Raw genomic sequence first — 20052 nt, forward strand, 5'->3', positions numbered from 1 at the left:
TTTATCACAATGGCTTTTAGAAATAAAAGAAAATTTATTCAATAAATAACATTCTATTCTTATCCCTTTGCATCACTTTAGTTGGATATTTTATGTAGTTACATGAAGGGAAGGCAAGAGGGAAGAGGTTTAATATTCTGGGTTGAGACTGAGGGGAATTATCTTACCAAGTTAACACTATAAACAAAGCAATCTCTTGTTACCCTACCCTAAGAACTTATCATGAATTTTATTATCAGGTAGCCAAATAGGAATTAGACAGAAAGAATTTCATATTCCTCATCAGGTCCCTATGGCCAGCAGTGGTACAGGTCAGCAAGACTGAGATGTGTTTGATGTAGAAAGGGAATTAAAGATGGGGAAAGAAAAACAAGGAACTTGTTACAATGGGATCAGAGGAGGCCTCCAGCACTGACTGTGTGCCTATATAGGTGAGGCACCGCACTAAGCAACTTGTATACTTAATGTGATACCTCAATGGGTAAAAAGAGTAAATTCTCATTTTACCCATGAGAAGACAGATTGAAAAAAAAATTTTTTTTAAGTTTGTTTATTTTTGAGAGAGAGAGAGAGAGAGCAGGGGAGGGAGAGGCAGAGAAAGAGGAGAGAGAGAATCCCAGGCAGGCTCCACAATGCCAGCACAGAGCTTCACGCAGGCCTTGAACCTATGAACCATGAGACTATGACCTGAGCCGAAATCAAGAGTCAGATATTTAACTGACTGAGCCACCCAGGTGCCCCAAGAAGACAGATTTAGAAAGGCTAAGGAATTTGTCTAAAGTCCCACAGCAAGTAACCAGGATGGGAATTCAGAAACGAGGGGCCCCAAACCTCTGCTCCCAATGGTGTAACTGAAGCAGCAAACAGAAAGGAACGATTAGGACATTTCTGCACAAATGTGTTCAGTTTTGTGCTTACCTCTTTGCTTCTTCCTTCTGCTGCTCTTTCCAACTACTCTCCATGTAACGTAAGGCATAATCACTTTCATCTTTGTATCTGATAAGAGGAAATCAATGTTGTTAGGGAAAACACCCAAATTTCCAAATATTTAGGAACTGCATCCTCCTGTTTTAAAAATCACTATCTTTATAACTAATAAAAAACACAGTTAGGATTACTCTTCTTTCTTTGGCAAGGAGTGACAGAGGCAGAGGACGGGTAGCAGTGGGTTTCTGAAGTCAAGGCAAATTAAATGAGCCCTCACTACTCCCTGAAGGCAATTATTCCTGAATCTAATGTCAATGAAGGTACTCAATCCAACAATGCTTACTCACCTCACTCGCCTCTAGTTACAGAATAGTTTATATTAAAATCCTGAAAGCACACTATATATGGAAATCATTTTGTACATACTAATCTCATTTGAGCTTTGTGAGAAAGGACTTTAGAACACAGACTGAAGCAGGCAGATTAATGGTTTGACCAAGAACATATAACTAGTCAATGACGTTACTAATATTAGGTTTTTATTAAAAAAATTTTATTTTATGGGGCGCCTGGGTGGCTCAGTCGGTTGAGCGGCCGACTTGGGCTCAGGTCATGATCTCACGGTCCGTGAGTTCGAGCCCCGCGTCGGGCTCTGTGCTGACAGCTCAGAGCCTGGAGCCTGCTTCAGATTCTGTGTCTCCATCTCTCTCTGACCCTCCCCTGTTCATGCTATCTCTCCCTGTCTCAAAAATAAATAAATGTTAAAAAAAAAAAAAATTTTTTTTAATGTTTATTTACTTTTGAGACAGACAGTGAGTGGGGGAAGGGCAAAGACAGAGACAGACACAGAATCTGAAGGAGGCTCCAGGCTTTAAGCTGTCAGCACAGAGCCCGATGCGGAGCTTGAACTCACAGACTGGGAGATCATGACCTGAGCCAAAGTCAGACACTTAACCAACTGAGCCACCCAGGTGCCCCATTAATATTAGAGCTTTAACTCTGATTTTTATTCCAATTCTTTTTACTACTCTTTTTACCAAATTTTTTTTTAAACACTTTTTCTCAGGATTGCCTTCTAATTTCTCATATCCATGGCTTTAAAGGAGAGGGCAACTGTCAACCGATATGCACTATGTCCCTTCTGTTTTACATATAAAACATATGTCCCTTCTGTTTTATCTCATTTAATCCTTCCAGATGTCATTCTAAAAATAATTTACTCAAGTTTATCCAGCTAGGAAGTGGTAGAACTTCTACTCAAACCCTGATCTTTCATCTATACTAGTGTTCTCAAACTTTAATGTGCATTTGAATTACCTGGGAACCGTATAAAGCTGATTTAGATTTGGTAGCTCTGAAGTGGGGCCTAAGAGCCTGCATTTCTTAACGCTGTTGTCAGGTGATGTCAGTGATGTTGGTCCCAAACTGACTGCTGTCCAGGGACCACACTTTTGAGCAGTAAAGCTTTTTACATCAAAGAAAAGCAGATGTCAGATCAGATCAGCTTTCAACACAGGTCTGTGATGTCAGATCAGACCAGCTTTCAACATGGGTCTGTGGATGGCTTTCTGAGTTCAAAGCCAATCTAGTTCTATTCCAGTAAGCTGCTTCACTCTCATTAAATATACATCTTACAAGGGCAACAGTTTAAAAAGGTATTTTTTGGCATGCAACCACACAAAAAATTCTGAGTTAACCGTTAGGTGGTGCCAAAAGAGTAAATCTTAAACAATCATCCAATGGTTCCTAATTAAGAATTTTATTCAATGCCTCTGCTATTAATGTTTGCTTTTCCCCCATAGCACGAGTCATTCAAAATAAGTATATCATTTATCTAAACCATCTATAGCCTTACTTTTTTCGGTCATAGCCAAAGATTTCTCGAATGTGCTTGGATATTTCTTCCTGAGGTTCTCCTTCATCTTCGATAAAATCTTCCATTTCAGAGTCATATTCATCATCATCTTCCTCCTCTTCATATTCTCGTTGCCTTTTGTAACCACTAGGGAAGGGAAGCCTTTGAGGACCTAAGAATAGAAAAGTCATTATTTATAGGAGCATTAAAACTGAAAATAGTCCCAACAAAGTTTTACATAAACTGAGATTTTAAGAATTCATTAAGACCGTATCCTCAAAAACCAGAGCCAGCAAACTGGCCCATAGCGTGGACTCATTACGAAATCATCCCTGCTGCTTCATGTTGTCTACAAGGAGTAGAATTTCTATTTATCCCAGGGCTTACCAGAAGCATCTGTCACATCTTGTAGCCTAACAGCTGCCTTCCTTCTGGATTTAAAAGACTGATAAAATTAAAAAGAAAATTACAGGGGCGCCTGGGTGGCGCAGTCGGTTAAGCGTCCGACTTCAGCCAGGTCACGATCTCGCGGTCCGTGAGTTCGAGCCCCGCGTCGGGCTCTGGGCTGATGGCTCAGAGCCTGGAGCCTGTTTCCGATTCTGTGTCTCCCTCTCTCTCTGCCCCTCCCCCGTTCATGCTCTGTCTCTCTCTGTCCCAAAAATAAATAAAAAAACTTAAAAAAAAAAAAAAAAAAAAAAAAAAAAAAAAAAAAAGAAAATTACAAATAGCTTACAGGATCTCTAACTTTTAATTCTGCCATGAAAAAGACACCAAAAGTAACAACCTACCATCTATTATCACAATTTCATTCCTTTTTTTTTTTTGAAGTCCAACAAAGTATGAAAGATTCCAGAATTATGGATAATTACTGAAATGAGTAAGTCTGACTTTAAAAGAAAATCACTACATTATCATTATTTTGTCATTTTGCCAAAAGACTGAATAAAACTTTGCAAAAGACAGGCAATGATCAATAGAACAGCCTCTGGGAACAACTGCTTTCTAGTCCTTCATTACAGACACTCCTTTTATTGATCTACAGTTGTTTTTAATACGCATGGCTTGTCTCCTTAGCTCGGCTCAACTTCCGCACTGTTGACATTTTGGGCCAGATAATTCTTTGTGAGCAGACTCTCCTGTGTCCTATAGTATAATAGCAGCATCCCTGGCCTCTATCTACTAGATACCAGTAGCATCCCCTGGGCCCAGTGGTGTCAGACAAAAATGTCTCCAGACACTGCCAAATGTTCACTGGGCATCAAAATCATCCTTGGTTGAGAACCAATGTTCTAGCTGAACTAAGAAGTTAAAGCATGGAATCTTACCTAAGTAGATTCATAAAGGACCAGTAGCTAGGGTCTTGATGTGCTGCCCACTACAAGGAGCAGAAACACAAGGGCAGTTCCTGGTACAATGTGGACACTTAAAAAGTATCTGATGAATAAATAATGCACCAAAGGCTTCAAGCTTACAAATATACTCCAACTTTTGAAGAAAGGTCTCTCTAGTTCTCATGAAAAGGTAAAGATGAATTAATTCATTGAACCATATAAGGCATATTCACTCATCCTGTCTCACAAATCACATAGCCAAGTTTCATGCACTTGGAGACGTTACAGGGGTGAACACAGAGGGTCCTAGATAACTCTCTTTCTAAAGCCTTTTCCAAGTTATGATCACTAAAGGGACTCTCAGGCATAAAGAGAGACAGAGCATCAGGATTCTATCAATACAGGAGTACATTAAAGGGCACATGGAAGGGTTCACAGGGTCTCAGTTTATGTAAAACAAAGTACTCTTTCCAATTTCCTAGTAACAAGTCAATATCCTTAGGGTGAAGGACAGTTTTACCTTGGGCAGATCTGTAGCCAGATAAGGAAGGCTTCATTCCATTCATCTGTCCATTGCTGGATCGGCTAATTATATTCTTGGAAGAAATTGTTTCTGAGACAACAGTACACTTGGGTTTTAGGGGGAGACCGGAGCTACTAACTGTTCGCCCAGGTCCCAAGCTGCTCACTGGTCTTCCAGGGCCTGAACTACTGACTGTCCGTCCGGCTGGAACTGAGCCACTGACTGGCCGCCCAGGGCCACTGACTGGCCGCCCAGGGCCATTGACTGGCCGCCCAGGGCCACTGACTGGCCGCCCAGGGGGGCCAGAGCCACTCACTGGTCGTCGGAGGTCATGCGGACTGCTCACAGGCCGCCCAGGGCCACCAGAGCTGCCCAAAGACTTCCTAGAATCACCTGAGCCAGTGGTGGGTCGTCCAGGTCCACTTGAGCTATTTGCAGGATGCCCAGGGCCACTTGTACCACTGAGTGTCCGTCCAGAGAGATTTAAGTCACTGGCTGGCCTCTTGGTCCCACTGACTGATCGCTCAGGTCCTGAGCTGGGGCTGCCATTCTGGCGCCTGGGCATGGGGCCAGAACTAACTGTGGGCCGAGCAGTCCCTGTGCTGGGCCGCCCGGGAGCTGAGCTGGAGCTGCTGCCTGGCTGCCTGACGACACCTGGACTCTTGGCTTTATTGTGTGGGGTAACCACAGGCCCAGGCCTGGAATGGCTAGGATGGGGAGGAGATTTTTTGGCTTTGTGCTCAGTAGCAGATTTCTGAGGCCCTTTAGCAGAAGTCTTTGGGACACTTGGTGAATAGGTGCTGGAGTGGGGCTTTCCAGCCCCATTGAAAACAGGTCTGTCGTGGCCCTCTCGAAGTAAGGGCTGGGAGCAATTGCCAGATCCTGCTTTGGTCCTCTCTCCTGGCATGGATTTGGATGAAGACACACTTAAGTGTTTTTCATTGGCTGTACTGGGTCTGGATTTCTTCTCAGCATGAGGGAGGGGTGTACCCCTGGAGGAAGGGTGCTTGCCAAGTTTTGTGCCCACACTTTCTTTCTGAGAAGGTGCCTTTTTGGCTGGAGGTAGTCTTGCATCTGTCTCAGCTCTCTTTTTCCTCTGTTTCCGTTCAAGGAATTCTCGCTCCCGAAGTTCTTCTGCAGTCATAGGCCGCTCTTCTGTTTTCTTCACTACCTTGATCTCCACTGGTTCATACTGCTTTTTCTCGGCCAGCCTGAGTAGATCAGTGAAGTTCATGAGTGGCGGGGCACTTTTAAGGGGGACCTTTGGTTTGCTTTCAACTTTGGGAGGTTCTTGCTCCTCCTCATACTCCTGCTCTGACTCTGCTTGATTGTACTCTAAGAATTCATCATCTTCTTCCATCCCATACTCTTGTTCTGTTCCCTGGCTAGTGTGGCTTTCCATCACCTGCCTCTTCTTTGACTTTTCCTCAACGGGAATCCCGTTGTAACCATGGAAATTATCCTTTGTCCTCTTGGCCATAGCTCTTGCCTTCTTATCATGTTTTAGCTCAATTCGCTTTTTCACTAGTTCTTCTTTTCTCCTTTTCTCCTCTAAAGCTAAAATGGAGAAAACAAGAACAAAGTATTTCAAGGTCTGGAGGTCTCAAGTATGTTCATCCGAAATCAGTAGGTGGCCAAAACACAGGCAACATTCAAGTTACAGTTTGAAGACATCTAGGAATCAAAGGAGGAAGTCCTTTGAACAAGTATCAGTTGAGTCATCTTTACATAATGAGTGGGTTACATATGGGGTTTTCAGTATGACAAAGCAAGCGAGAGACTGGGGTTTTAGCTTTAAATATAGAAAATAATTCATACCAAATAAAGATACCAAGTTAAGGAAACAGTAGGAACCACTTCACAGTCATTATTAACTATGAATAAATGAATACTTAAATGTATTAAATCAGTTTCCTTGTCATTTGCATGAGGTAAAACTACTGTTTAAGTTTGTTGGTCTTCAAAAATTGTCCCTATTTTTAACCTTTAAGATAGCATTCTTGATAATTAAAAAAATTAAAATACAAAATATGTAGAAGCAGATTCAGAATGAAGGTCAAAGAATGGAGTTCTTATTGGGACCTAGTGTGGCCAATTGCAAGATATGGCCGCTATCCCCAAAAGCACTAAGAAGAAATAAAAGAGAACATCCATACAAATGATCAGCATGAGAACACATGTAATATGCTCTAAATACAGCTGACTCAGGCACACAAATCCCTTAGCCTATTAAGTTACTACAAGCATCCACTAATTAAGTACAAGCTAGTTGTGAAGGTAGAAGACTTTAAAATTGACAATAAAGCTATAGATATGTACCTTTTTGCCTGAGCTCCTCTTCTTTTCGTCTGAGAAAAGCCTGAACAGCTGCAGATTGGACACCCTTGACTTTTGGGTCTTTTTTGGGAGGCCCCACTGCCAAACTATACCTTTTCTAAAAATAAAAAAAGTAAAAGTTAAAAGCAATTCAACTTTAAAAATGTATTTGCTATTAGGTGTAAGGCATTGTACCAAGCAACAGAGAGGTTTACATACTGACTGAAAAACGGATTCTGAATAAGAGATCATATAACTAACATGGAAGCTTAGCTATAAAATTTTGGTCTATATAGGATTATGCATGACTGTTTTTAGGTACAGAATTTCTTTGTAACATCCTAAATAATGCACACGTGAAGAATTCAGAGAAATGCTATTTTTATGTTACTTTCCCAAATAGGTACTTGGACTGGGGGACTTTTAAAAAGAAATCATCACTTAGAATGGACTGTTTAAAAATTCTGAATAAAAAAAAAAATCGACCTTTAGAACTAAGCATTTCAAAGTGTAACTTTTCAAACAAACAGAAAAAACTACTCATAAAATGTTCTCTCTCCTGAATACCTTATTCCAGACTATTTTCTAGTAAGACTCACAGCTACACAGGTTATTTTGCTTACAGTATAAAACACTGAGATTTTACTTTGACCATAGGCAAAGCTGGTGGCAAACCAAAGCTAAAAAGCATTTCAAGGAAATCTAAGCAGCAAGAAGTACCCAATTTCTGTACTTTTAACCACAGCTCTTATGTTTATTAAATATTAATTTGTTACATAAACTGTTTTAGAAAGGTTTCCATATCACCCAAAAAATACTAATATTATCCTGGCGCAGATGATATTAATCTGGGTTTTGATTTTTTTTTTTAATTTTTTTTTTCAACATTTATTTATTTTTGGGACAGAGAGAGAGCATGAACGGGGGAGGGGCAGAGAGAGAGGGAGACACAGAACCGGAAACAGGCTCCAGGCTCTGAGCCATCAGCCCAGAGCCTGATGCGGGGCTCGAACTCACAGACCGCGAGATCGTGACCTGGCTGAAGTCGGACGCTCAACCGACTGCGCCACCCAGGCGCCCCTGGGTTTTGATTTTTATGTAACTACACTGGGAAATGACTAAAACCATAGTAATGTTAATTTGAACTACAACAGGAAAAACATTTCCATTGTATAAGTATCTATCATAAGAGAAGTATGATAAACAGAATAACTCAGACCAGGATAATTCATCTCAAGGACTACTGCACATTAAATATATGGATAGAATATGTTTTCACTCTTATGTTGATCCTGAGAAACTTAACAGAAGACCATGGGGGAGGGGAAGGAAAAAAAAACAAGGTTAGGGAGGGAGGGAGCCAAAACATGAGACTCCTAAAAACTGAGAACTGAGGGTTGATGGGGGGTGGGAGGGAAGGGTGGGTGATGGGTATTGAGGAGGGCACTTGTTGGGATGAGCACTGGGTGTTGTATGGAAACCAATTTGACAATAAATTTCATATAAAAAAATTTAAATAAATAAATAAATCTATGGATAGCAAATAAGTTTTTAAATGCTCTCCCTCTTTTGTTAGGCTGATGACATTCTTATCCACTAAACCTGTTATTGTGCTAGTTAAAAAGGAAACACTAACCCCCCTGAGCACAAATCCAGCTACTTAAAAACCAAAAAAAACAGACTCCCCAAATGTGCATGAAATTCTTGGGAGGAAAGCCAAGGATCCATGCTTACTATGTGGCTAGCCAAATACAAGACATCCGAAACAGACTGGAAGTTCCAGCTAAGTTAGTTCACCAGTGAAGCAGGCCCTAATCCAGCATGAAAATCCTGCACGATAGCAATGCTGTGACCTGACACATCCCTGACAGAAATCCCAAAAGAGAGCACCCAGATTCCTCTCCCAGTCAGCTTGGTTGAATCACCATAAAACCCAGTAATAAGTCCCTATCTTTGTAAATTTAGTTGTAGATGCTTTCCATTGTGGATTGGAGCCCAATATTTAAAGAAGAAAAGAAGAGGGAGGGCACACTGAGGAGAAAGAGAATACTGCTTTACCTAACTGCCTATATATAAATTGTCCTCGTTTATAAGAACCTCAAACATAAGCTTTATCTACAAAAAGTTTATATTTTCTTAATGGAAGAGCCACCATGAGTAGGACTCAAGTTGCCTAAGATATACACAGACTCATAAGCAGAGACATATATTCACTTCACCCTATCCAGTTAGTAAGATTTGTAAGAGGAAAGATGGATTTTTTTTTTTTTTGCCAAGACTTAAGATTTTCCTGTCCCCGCCAACAACCTAGTCCATATGTTCACCTGCCAAATCAAAGCTTATACAAAGCAACCCCCACAACCCCGCCGAGCCTCAAATGCCAATATACATGTTAGTGTTACCTTGAACAGCACTGGTTCATTATCTACATATTACAGCAAAGAGCATTTCCTAATTTGACTTCAGGATAGACATATTTCTTCCTAACCTGAGACTTCAAGGGATAGGTAATGGGATATGACTAGCTGAAAAGCTACTCACGACTGCATACAGGCACCAACAGCGTCAATGGAGTACAGTTTACTAAGCTTCAGTCATTTGCATAACACCTGCATGATTTTTGCCCTTTTAGTATATCATCTGCATTATTTACTAATTTTAAGAAAATATATAGACCTAACACTATGACTTATTATTATAGCTTTACTTCAAGCAATAATATCCATGAAATGATTGGCTTGAGGGCTAGTTACATTTCTGCAAATCATGTTAAAATATAACCATTAAACACACACACACACACACACAGCATTTTGGAAAATGCCAAAAAGGAACATAAAAATACAGGAAAGGCAGAACACAAAGAAGAAACAAGGGAGTGGGGTGTTCAGGCTCTCAGATTTACTCAGAAAAGAATCGCAAAGATTACTTTTAGCTTTTTCTTTTTTTCATATTAAATACAATTTTTTGTCAAATTGGTTTCCATACAACATCCAGTGCTCATCCCAACAGGTGCCCTCCTCAATGCCCATCACCCACTTTCCCCTCTCCCCCACCCCCCATCAACCCTCAGCTTGTTCTCAGTATTTAAGACTCTCTTATGGTTTGCTTTCCTCCCTCTCTGTAACTTTTTTTTCTCCCTTCCCCTCCCCCATGGTCTTCTGTTAAGTTTCTCAGGATCCACATGAGTGAAAACATATGGTATCTGTCTTTCTCTGCCTGACTTATTTCACTTAGCATAATACTCTCCAGTCCCATCCACGTTGCTGCAAAGGGCCAGATTTCATTCTTTCTCATTGCCAAGTAGTATTCCATTGTACATATAAACCACATCATCTTTATCCATTTGTCAGTTGATGGACATTTAGGCTCTTTCCATAATTTGGCTGTTGTTGAAAGTGCTGCTATAAACATTGGGGTACAGGTGCCCCTATGCATCAGCACTCCTGTATCCCTTGGGTAAATTCCTAGCGGGGCTATTGCTGGGTCATAGGGTAGGTCTATTTTTAATTCTTTGAGGAACCTCCACCCTGTTTTCCAGAGCGGCTGCACCAGTTTGCATTCCCACCAACAGTGCAAGAGGGTTCCCGTTTCTCCACATCCTCTCCAGCATCTATAGTCCTGATTTGTTCACTTTAGCTTTTTTCAAAGTATCCACCTATTTTCAACCACTCACACTGCCAATTTTAAATTCAGCTTTTTTGTTTTAGCACCTTTAATACTCAAGGGTATTTGTCAAGCTGACTTTACTTTTACCCCAACAACTCTGCAGTACTTTTTGTTCTGTCCTATGATGTAGAAGGGATTCAATAAATCTATTAAAAGTCTCATTTCATGGGTCTGCTAGGAAACAAGAAGGGCAAGGTCCTAACTTGATGAGGCTTAATCTTATTCACTGACATGAGCTGAGTCATAATTAACAGTTTCTTACATCCACTGTAGCTTGATGCACTCAAAAGCAGATACCAGGAAAATATTAAAATATTCTCTTAGGCAAACTTTAGGTCAAAACCTAGAAATCTGGGGTTAGAAAAAAAAAGGGGGGGGGGAGTCCTGTATCTCCATAGGAAATATTCTTCTTTTCTTAACTGTTTTGAGATACAATTCACATACCATAAAATCCATCCTTTAAAAACAATTTTTTTTTTAAATTTTAGAGAGAGTGAGTGAGCAGGGGAGAGGGGCAAAGGTGGTGGGTGGGTGAGAGGGAGGAAGTGAGGGAGGGAGAGGGAGGGGGAGGGAGAGAGAGAGAGAGAGAGAGAGGGAGGGAAAATATCTTAAGCAGGCTCTTCGCTCTGTCAGTCTGGAGCCCAATGTAGCTCAATCCCATGGGATCATGACCCTGGGATCATGATCTGAGCTGAAACCAAGAGTCAGATGCTCAACTGACCAAATCACCCAGGCACGTAAAATCCACACATTTAATGTGTACAATTCATTGGTTTTTAGTACATTCAGAGTTGTACAACCATCACTACTATTGGATTGCAGAACATTTACATTATCCCAAAAAGAAATACCCTTTAGCAGTCATTCCCCATTCCCTCTCTCTCTCCCCTCTGCCCCTGGCAACCTACTTTCTGTTTCTGTGGATTTGCCAATTCTGGACATTTCATATAAATGAAATCATGTACCCAGTGTACCATTATACCATAATATTTATCACAATATAAGGGAAAATTTACAGGCCATAGACAAATGGCTATATATGAGTGATTATACAAAATATTAAGATTTTTCAAATTTGAAAACACTTATTGTTAATTTTCACTTGACTCTATTATTAAGTTTGAAAATAGACCCCTTCAAAGGCCTAGAAAATATCCTTGAGAGAATGCTCTGTAAGTTAGTTCCTTACATCACTGAACTCAGAAATTATAATTATTTCCCTGGCTTACGGAAAATTAAGAAACGATTAGTTTCTATGACCATTAAGTGTTTCAGTTTCAGCAAAGGTATCATTTTAACTCTTTTGGAGTAAAAACAGAATATACCTAGAACTTTAAAATGACAATTATGTAATACCTAAGTAAATTTAAATGGAGATAATGTAATTTTACTTTGATGTCAGTGTTGGCTTTTCTATTTTTTTTTTTTCCTCAAATAAAAACTTTCAAAGAAACAAAATGAAATCCTACAATATGTGTGGCTGCCATGGTCAGTTTTATGTGCCAGCTCAGCTAGGCTATAGCACTCAGTTATTTAAATCAAACACTAATCTAGTGTGACCGTGAAGGTATTTTGCAGGTGTGGTTAACATCTACAATCAGCTAACTTGAGGTAAAGCAGATTACCCTACCTAATGTGGATGGTACTCATCCAATCAGTTGAAGGCCTTAAGAGCAAAAACTGAGTTTTCTCAGAGAAGAAGGTATTGGCCCTACAAATTTCAGACTTGCCAGCCCCCACAATGACATGAACCAATTTCGTAAAATAAATCCTACTGGTTCTGCTTCTCTGGGGAGCCCTGACTGATACAGTGGCCATTTGTATCTTGGTAGTTTCCCTTAGTACAATGTTCTCAAGATCCATGTTGTAACATGGATCACTACTTCATTTCTTTTTATGGCTGAATATTTCACTGTGCTGATTTACCACATTTTACCTATTCACCAGTTGATGGGTATTTGTTTTTACTTTTTGGCTATTATGAATAATGCTGCCATGAACACTTGTGTACAAGTTTTTGTGTGTGTGAACATCATTTCTCTTGGGTACAGGGCTATAGATCTTCTTAACCTTGAGCTAGCCAGACCTTTTTAAAAGGGGTTGCAGTCACACTCTGTTCAGTTGAAAGATCTGAGATTTGTCGTAACAGAATATTGTAATAGATAATCCCCTACGCCCAAAGGGGTAGCCCAGTAGAGAACAATGCTTTTTTAAAAACATAAAAATAAAAAGCCTCAGGCCGGGATTACATTATATTCTATTTAATAAAGCAGAAGAACTATTTGGCACTTTCTCCTGCATCAGATGGTCACATTTAGCTCTAGCAGCAGCACATTGAGATGCACCCACCAATTCTGAATCTGATTCAAGGCACCAGGCTGCTTCATTGTTTGAGCTTCATGAAAAGCAGCTGGACAAGAGTTTCTTTTATCCTAAGTGTATCCATTTTATTATACTGCAAGCCAACTCAGTCATTCTGCTGGACCCCAATGAATGATCCACAGCAGTGAAGCTTATGCCATTTAAATACAGTATCAGAGATTTTGCCAAGATTTGTAATTCTGAAGCCAACAGACCTAGAAAACATTAACTCACTTTAAGACATATGTGTTCCTTGCATTGGAATTATACTGTCATGGTCAGATTAGGAAAATGAGTTTTCTGTTCTGGAAATATGTGCTAACCAAATACGTTACATTGGAATCAATAGTCAATCCCTTCTTGAAAGTTGTTCTTTACTCAGGAGACAACAACATATTGTTGTAATTGTAGAAAATATAAATTTCCTGATGTCTTTATACATATTAGAAACTTATTATTAGCGTTAGGAATATTCAGGGGCGCCTGGGTGGCGCAGTCGGTTAAGCGTCCGACTTCAGCCAGGTCACGATCTCGCGGTCCGTGAGTTCGAGCCCCGCGTCGGGCTCTGGGCTGATGGCTCAGAGCCTGGAGCCTGTTTCTGATTCTGTGTCTCCCTCTCTCTCTGCCCCTCCCCCGTTCATGCTCTGTCTCTCTCTGTCCCAAAAATAAATAAACGTTGAAAAAAAAAAAATTTAGAGTTAGGAATATTCAAAGAATATATCTTTGAGTTTAATAATACTACACAATTTCACAAAACATCATAGGGAATAAATGCAGGCCTGGAAAATGAATGGTTTGCATTAGGCTTGCTTAGCTGGGTGGTTAAGAGCATGAAAATAAAACAGTCAAAAAGCATGCTATTCAGGATTGCTATAGGGTCAAATGTAAATTTACTATTATTGTGTTTATAAAAATATACCTGATTATAAAATGTAGTATCAGATAGGTACCTCAGAGTCCCTAGCCCAACCTCTATGTTAGAAGTGGCCCAAAAAGCACAAGTGTGTATTAACTGGTTGTCACTGACAATTTGTAACAGAGTGTGAAATAGAATCTAAGTCTCCTGACTCAGGTCCAAGAGTATTCCCACTATATGTCTCACTTCTATGTTAATCCCAACACTTTCATCCAGCTCTAACCTCAATTTTTATGTTTACTTTGAGAGAGAGAGGGAGCGAGTAGGGGATGTGGGGGGGGGGGAGGGGGTGCAGAGAGAATCCCAGGCAGGCTCTGCACTGTCAGCCCAGAGACAGACACAGGGCCGAACCCATGAACTGTGAGATCATGGCCTGAGCCGAAACCAAGAGTCAAACTCAGTCAGCTTAACTGACTGAGCCACCCAGGTGCCCCTCTAACCTCAATCTTAAACACCCTTCCCAAATTTCCATCTGCCTCTTGGATGGTGCCATGACCTCCAATAGGTCCACCACTTAACTTTCTATCTTATCCACCCTCACCCTCAGACTATTTCTGTCAACCATACTGGCACTCTCCCACCACAGGCTGTAAGTCTCTCTCTACCCACCAATTTCCAAATGCTGTTGGTTTGCCCTTTAAATTTCTCTCCCATCAGACTTTACTGTACATTGACAAGTGCCATAAAAACCAACAGTTATTGCCTAAGGCTATATTACATTGGGCTGGAGTTGAGGGTAGGAAGCTGGATGGGTTCAGTCTTTATTAAATGAACAACCGTCCTCATATCCAATACACTCTTCACTTAGCACAGGGTCATGATTAAGAGCAAGAACTCCGGAGCCAGTTAACCTGTATAAAATTCTCTGCTCTACTGTTACTAGCCCTGTCACTTTTTGGCTGAATGACTTCAGACGAGTTTCCTCATCTCTCTAAGCCTCAGTTTCCTTATCCATGAAACAACCTTCCCTATATGGTCATCACAGTGATTGAATTAATCAATGTACATAAAGTGGTTAGAACAGTGCCTGGCACCAAGTAAGCATTATAAATGGCAGTTGTTGCTGTTATCATTATTATTCAGAAAGAGATTCTCTTAGGTAGTGACGGGAAGAAAAATAATCTCTGGTGGTAGAGTTTCTAAAAGACCCTCTCCTTCCAACACTGGTTAAATAGTACTACCCCCCCCCAGGCTAGCAATTCAGAGCTACTTCAGGCCCTGGCAAACTCCTCTTCAGATCCAAGCATGGGAACAATCCAGTTACAGCCAATAAATCAAAAGTTGCAAAGTGATTGCAGAAACGTTTTTGTTGGCCCATACTGTTCTTTCAAAGGAAATATAACTACTGTAGCACACGGTAGGCTTCTTTTGAATGCAGAGCTTGACACCTATTATTTTATATCTAGACTACTTCAAGAGCTTCCATTATTATTTTATATCCAGGCTACTTTAAGAACTTACATTATCTACCTGGCCCTTAGGCCATCTGAACTTGCCACCCCAATTAAAGTCCCTGAGCCCCTTTTCCAGTACCGACATTCTTATCCTCAAGGGGCTATAGCCCCCAAATCCTCATATGTTTAGTACCACATAAATGCTTCGTCTTTACTTTTTGATTTGACGATCACACCAGAGCGACAGCATCTTCTCCGGGATGATTTTCACAGTATGACTGTGAGAAAGCCACATAAGTCATCAATTAGTTACTTACAGCCTACAAGAACCCATATTCTAAGCTCTACCATTCTATCAAATCAAGATACTTGGTTCTCGCTAGAGGAACCAGGGAGAAAAATTTTAAGTACAAGTGCGAGGTTACCAAAAATATCTTTTCTCCTTTAAATATAAACAGAGCTTGCGACGATAACTGGTTACATCACCTTGATCAGCTGTTTTTTAAATTCAGTTTTCCACTGGGAAATGATAGCATGCCTAATATTGCTAGGCATGATGCAATCCTTCCTTTGTTTTAATAAAACATTATAAAAATAACTATTTCTCCTGAAAAGAAACAACAGAAAAGAGTTTCCATTACAGAAATGTTCATTGCTTCTCAAACCAGACACAATAGATACCTCTTAAAAGTGAAGCCCTGGAGGGGCACCTGGGGTCAGCTGGTTAAGTGTCAACTCCTGATGTTGGGTCAGGTCACGATCTCACAGTTTTGAGATGAGCCCCGCGTCGGGCTCTGCACTGAGAGTGCAGAGCCTGCTTGGGATTCTCTCTCTCTTTCTCTCTCTCTCTCTCTCTGTTTTCTCTCTCTCTCAAAAATAAATAAACTTAAAAAACAAAAATTCAAAGTGGCTGTCCAGGTGTTTTATATTTTAGCCTTCCTTGGAGTTAATCAGTGCTAGTCACCATAGCTCCTTTCTGTAGCAAAGTCTGACATAGGAACAATGAAGACCGAAATCTCAACATCAGCTCTGATAAGACTGAAATGGAAGGTGGGGAAGAAGATGGCTAAAAGGAAAATATGAACCAAGCACCAGAGTGGGATGCAAAACCTCTGTGGTTCTCAGACGATCATTCAGTCAATACAGCTTATGTCAAACATGGGGTGCATGTGTATGACTGAATTGTTGTTTCTTGACTTGGATGATGGTTTACAAGGATACCTGCTTTGCCACAGTTTATTACACTGTACAATATATATTTCACAATTGATGGTGTGCTCTCAGAGGCTTTATTTACTTTGAGCTGATAAAGCAAAGTAACAGAATAATTAGATAAACCAAGTGAAAGCAAGATCATGGATTAAATTTAACTGTCTTGCTCTGTTTCTCAATAGTTTCTTTTGTGACACATTCATCTGACGTAAAAAGAAAAGGATTATAATGCTAACTAAATCAAACTTCTAGGCTTTCTAGCTTTTTGTGGGGGTTGAGGGTGGGGAGGGGAAAGTATGCTTTCATAAAATATATGCCTATATTCATTTATTAAATTTTTTTTAAAATTTTTTTTTTCAACGTTTATTTATTTTTGGGACAGAGAGAGACAGAGCATGAACGGGGGAGGGGCAGAGAGAGAGGGAGACACAGAATCGGAAACAGGCTCCAGGCTCTGACTCGAACTCACGGACCGCGAGATCGTGACCTGGCTGAAGTCGGACGCTTAACCGACTGCGCCACCCCAGGCGCCCCCTTTTTTTTTTTTTTTAATTTTTTTTTTTTCATTTATTAAATTTTAAATGATCTCACCAATTCACCTTTCTTTTCTGCTTACAAACTTTGTTATTTAATAGATTTGTTGATAATGTACATATTCTAAAACATACACAGATTTTGAAATCTTCTGCTCTGGTAATATCTGGTTTTTAGAATAACTTGGTTCTGATTCTCCCTCAGGATATTACTGGGTATCAAAGCTAGTATTACCTATTTTTGACCTCCACTGAAATTCAGGAAGATCTAGAATAAAATATGGACCTAATTATGCAAAGATGAATGGTTACGGGATCCAATATTGACCTGTCTAGGAAATGTACATAATTTGCAGAAAATAAATTTGGTTGTTCAAGGTTTCAGTGGTTTAAGCCCATAAGTTCAACATACAGATCTTCGGGCTCATGGCTTAGGGGGAATGATTATTCAGCGTACTTGGGATGAAAGATGAATATATGGGAATTTAATAAATATTAAACTGACAGGTATCAGTTTCATTTACCAATTATTTTACTATCTTCAAATCAATATTTTCAAAGGGTAAAAGAATGGGCCAGACTCAGAAGACAAGAAAAGTGTAGAAGTGGGAAAAACAAAACAAAACACTGCAAATACACAAAAATCTAAGAAATGCAGAACACATAGTGAGAGCTCAGTAAATTCCAGTTGAACTGACTTTGACAGAGAGCTGTTCGAGGTCTATACCTCACTGCTCAAACCGCAAGTATCACAATGCAATTTGTCGGTTTACAGCTGTGCTGTGGGTACCATCTGAGGATCCAGAAATGATTAGTTTATGCAAAACAGCTACACCCCGCAGACTAGGCACTCTCCACCACTTCAGCGTGTAGATTTTAAAAGTCTTACATCGCTCTGCGAATACGGGCGAATTCGCAAAATTACTGAGCAAATGGGACATAGATTTCAAACAAAGGCAAACCTGGAAGGCCACAAGTAAACGGAAGTTGAATAACTTACCCATTCTGTTGGCCAAGGATTTCGTGGAATCTGCTCAACTTCTCTTCCCAATACATAAGGTATTATTAAATCTTTGGGAGGTTTTAATTTAATCATCTCATCAGAGAACTTGTTCGAGAAATCACACAATGTTTGACCCCATCTTAGGCGGGAACTCACCCAAAAGGCTATCAGACCACATCCCGAAAACCCCTGAAACTCCCCAACGTACACGCCTTCTTTCCATCCTTTGGGCTGAAGTTTATGCCAAAGCCAGAAACTACTAGCGCTGGATTCCACCATGTACCAGGCACGGTTTCACTCACCAGCCTTCACACAACTCTAAAACACCCGCACTGCAAAGTCCACGTTGCAGGGGTGACTAAGCCGGCGAAACCTACTCGCCGGAAGGCTGCCACTTCGCACCTCAAGCCCCTTTTCACCCATTCCCCAAGAATGCACGCCCAAGAAAAGCAAATAAGGCGTCCAGGTCTTCCCTCTCCCGGAGTCGATAGGCGGATGCCTGGAAGTTCCACGGGCCAGAAATTCCAAACTTGAAGATTAGGGTCTCCTACACTGGTGCCCGGCTGGTACTTACCGGCACGTTGTTGACACCTTGTCCTTTGGAAGCTATCAGGAGAATTTCCCTGAAATCCATGTTGACAGAGGCGGAGACACTGGGCCAGGCTCTCGGAAAGAAGTGAAAGTACGCCTTACCGAGGCGCCCAGCTACAGCCAAGTGAACTGCCTGGCCCACCCCTCTCCCACCCCTCCTCAGCACGACCACTTCCGGCGCCTTCCAATGCCGTCTGCCCGCCCCCTTTCCTCTTGCGGCCTATATTCTTTTAGGTCCGCCGCTCAGCTCTCGAGTCCCTGGCGTAACTTCCGCCTTTAGGCTCCAGACACGTAGAAACGTGGTACGTGGCTGCTGGCGTCGGCTCGAAGGGGCGGGACTAGGCCCTTCACGGACCAAGGAGACGCGGCCTAGTAAAGTGAGGGGTGTGGCCAAGGGAAAGATCCACTTCCCTGGAGGCCGGGGCTCGCGACCTGACCATCTTGGTGTTTCTTGTGACCTCTGAGTAGGGAAGGCGAGGGGGTGGGGGGTTACCTACCAGGCCTGGGTTCGCTGGGTGTCACGGGTGGGCTCTCAGGTCCTAAACGGCAGGGCCCCAGCAGCTGAACCGACGGATCTCGGGCAGGGGGTTTCAATTACCGGTTTCTAGGCGCTCGCGAAATTGCGCAGGCGCACATGGCACCGACTAGTCCTCTCGTGTACACATTACTCATCACATCCTGGCACATGGTGTGTGCTCACCTCCTGCGCGGATGCATGCATGTCGTTCGTGTATAGAGACACAGGCTTGGTGCTTTTGCCCCATCTAGATAATAAGCTCCATGTAGTGGATAAATGAAGGAACTCTTTACATACAGTCCCAGTCTGAACATACTTGGCGCACTAACGAAACATACATGGCCCATATTCATATTAATTTGGAGTCCAGTCTTGGGTTCCTTTTAAGAGTATCTGGGGCCTGTAAAGTCTCATTCAGTAAAATAACGCTAATTAGACCTGGGGTGGGAATAGGCCACGACTGGCTGCCAGCTAACAGGGCAGATATTTTCAGTGTGATGGAAAGCCCGTTTCAAAACTGGATTGTGGTGATGATTGTAAGTTTACTGAAAGTCACTGTACACTTAGAACAGGTGAATTTTCCAATTATATATCAATACAGATGTTTAAAAATATTAGGCAAAGCTGGTCTTATTCTTTACAACTGAAGTTTTAATGCTGAGTTGTGGCCCTACGTTTTTCCGTTTAAGGCTGCCCAAACAACAGACCAAGATGAAGTCTTCCTCTGATGACAGACCTGGAATTTTCAATTCCCCTATTCCCTCTGGGGAGCCCAGCATAGCATACAGCTCACCTATGCTATGCATTCCTTTCAAATACATGCCCGCCTACTTTAAGTAGATTAGGTAGAAGCTTGAGTGTAATGTACTGAAAAAACTAGCAGACCTCAGGGGCCTCAAGTGTA

The 20052-nt window shown here is 41.3% G+C and overlaps 1 protein-coding gene across 2 annotated transcripts in view; it reads right to left on the minus strand.

The window, feature by feature from the left end:
• The window catches only part of SPTY2D1 (SPT2 chromatin protein domain containing 1), a 22844-nt gene extending 3509 nt beyond the window's left edge, over window positions 1-19335 (minus strand). The window contains exons 1-5 of one of the 2 annotated variants that reach the window (XM_045484715.1): window positions 19129-19335; window positions 6956-7070; window positions 4634-6193; window positions 2783-2954; window positions 919-996 (exon numbers count right to left, since the gene is read on the minus strand). In XM_045484715.1, the coding sequence (XP_045340671.1) occupies window positions 919-996; window positions 2783-2954; window positions 4634-6116 (1733 nt within the window). In that variant the 5' untranslated portion in view covers window positions 6117-6193; window positions 6956-7070; window positions 19129-19335. Of the gene's footprint in view, window positions 1-918; window positions 997-2782; window positions 2955-4633; window positions 6194-6955; window positions 7071-18614; window positions 18918-19128 lie in introns of those variants that run through there. The other variant, XM_045484714.1, reaches the window with a different exon arrangement.
• Window positions 19336-20052: the final 717 nt, after the last annotated feature.

This window comes from Leopardus geoffroyi, chromosome D1, assembly GCF_018350155.1.
Source record: "Leopardus geoffroyi isolate Oge1 chromosome D1, O.geoffroyi_Oge1_pat1.0, whole genome shotgun sequence".
Classification (NCBI taxonomy): domain Eukaryota; kingdom Metazoa; phylum Chordata; class Mammalia; order Carnivora; family Felidae; genus Leopardus; species Leopardus geoffroyi.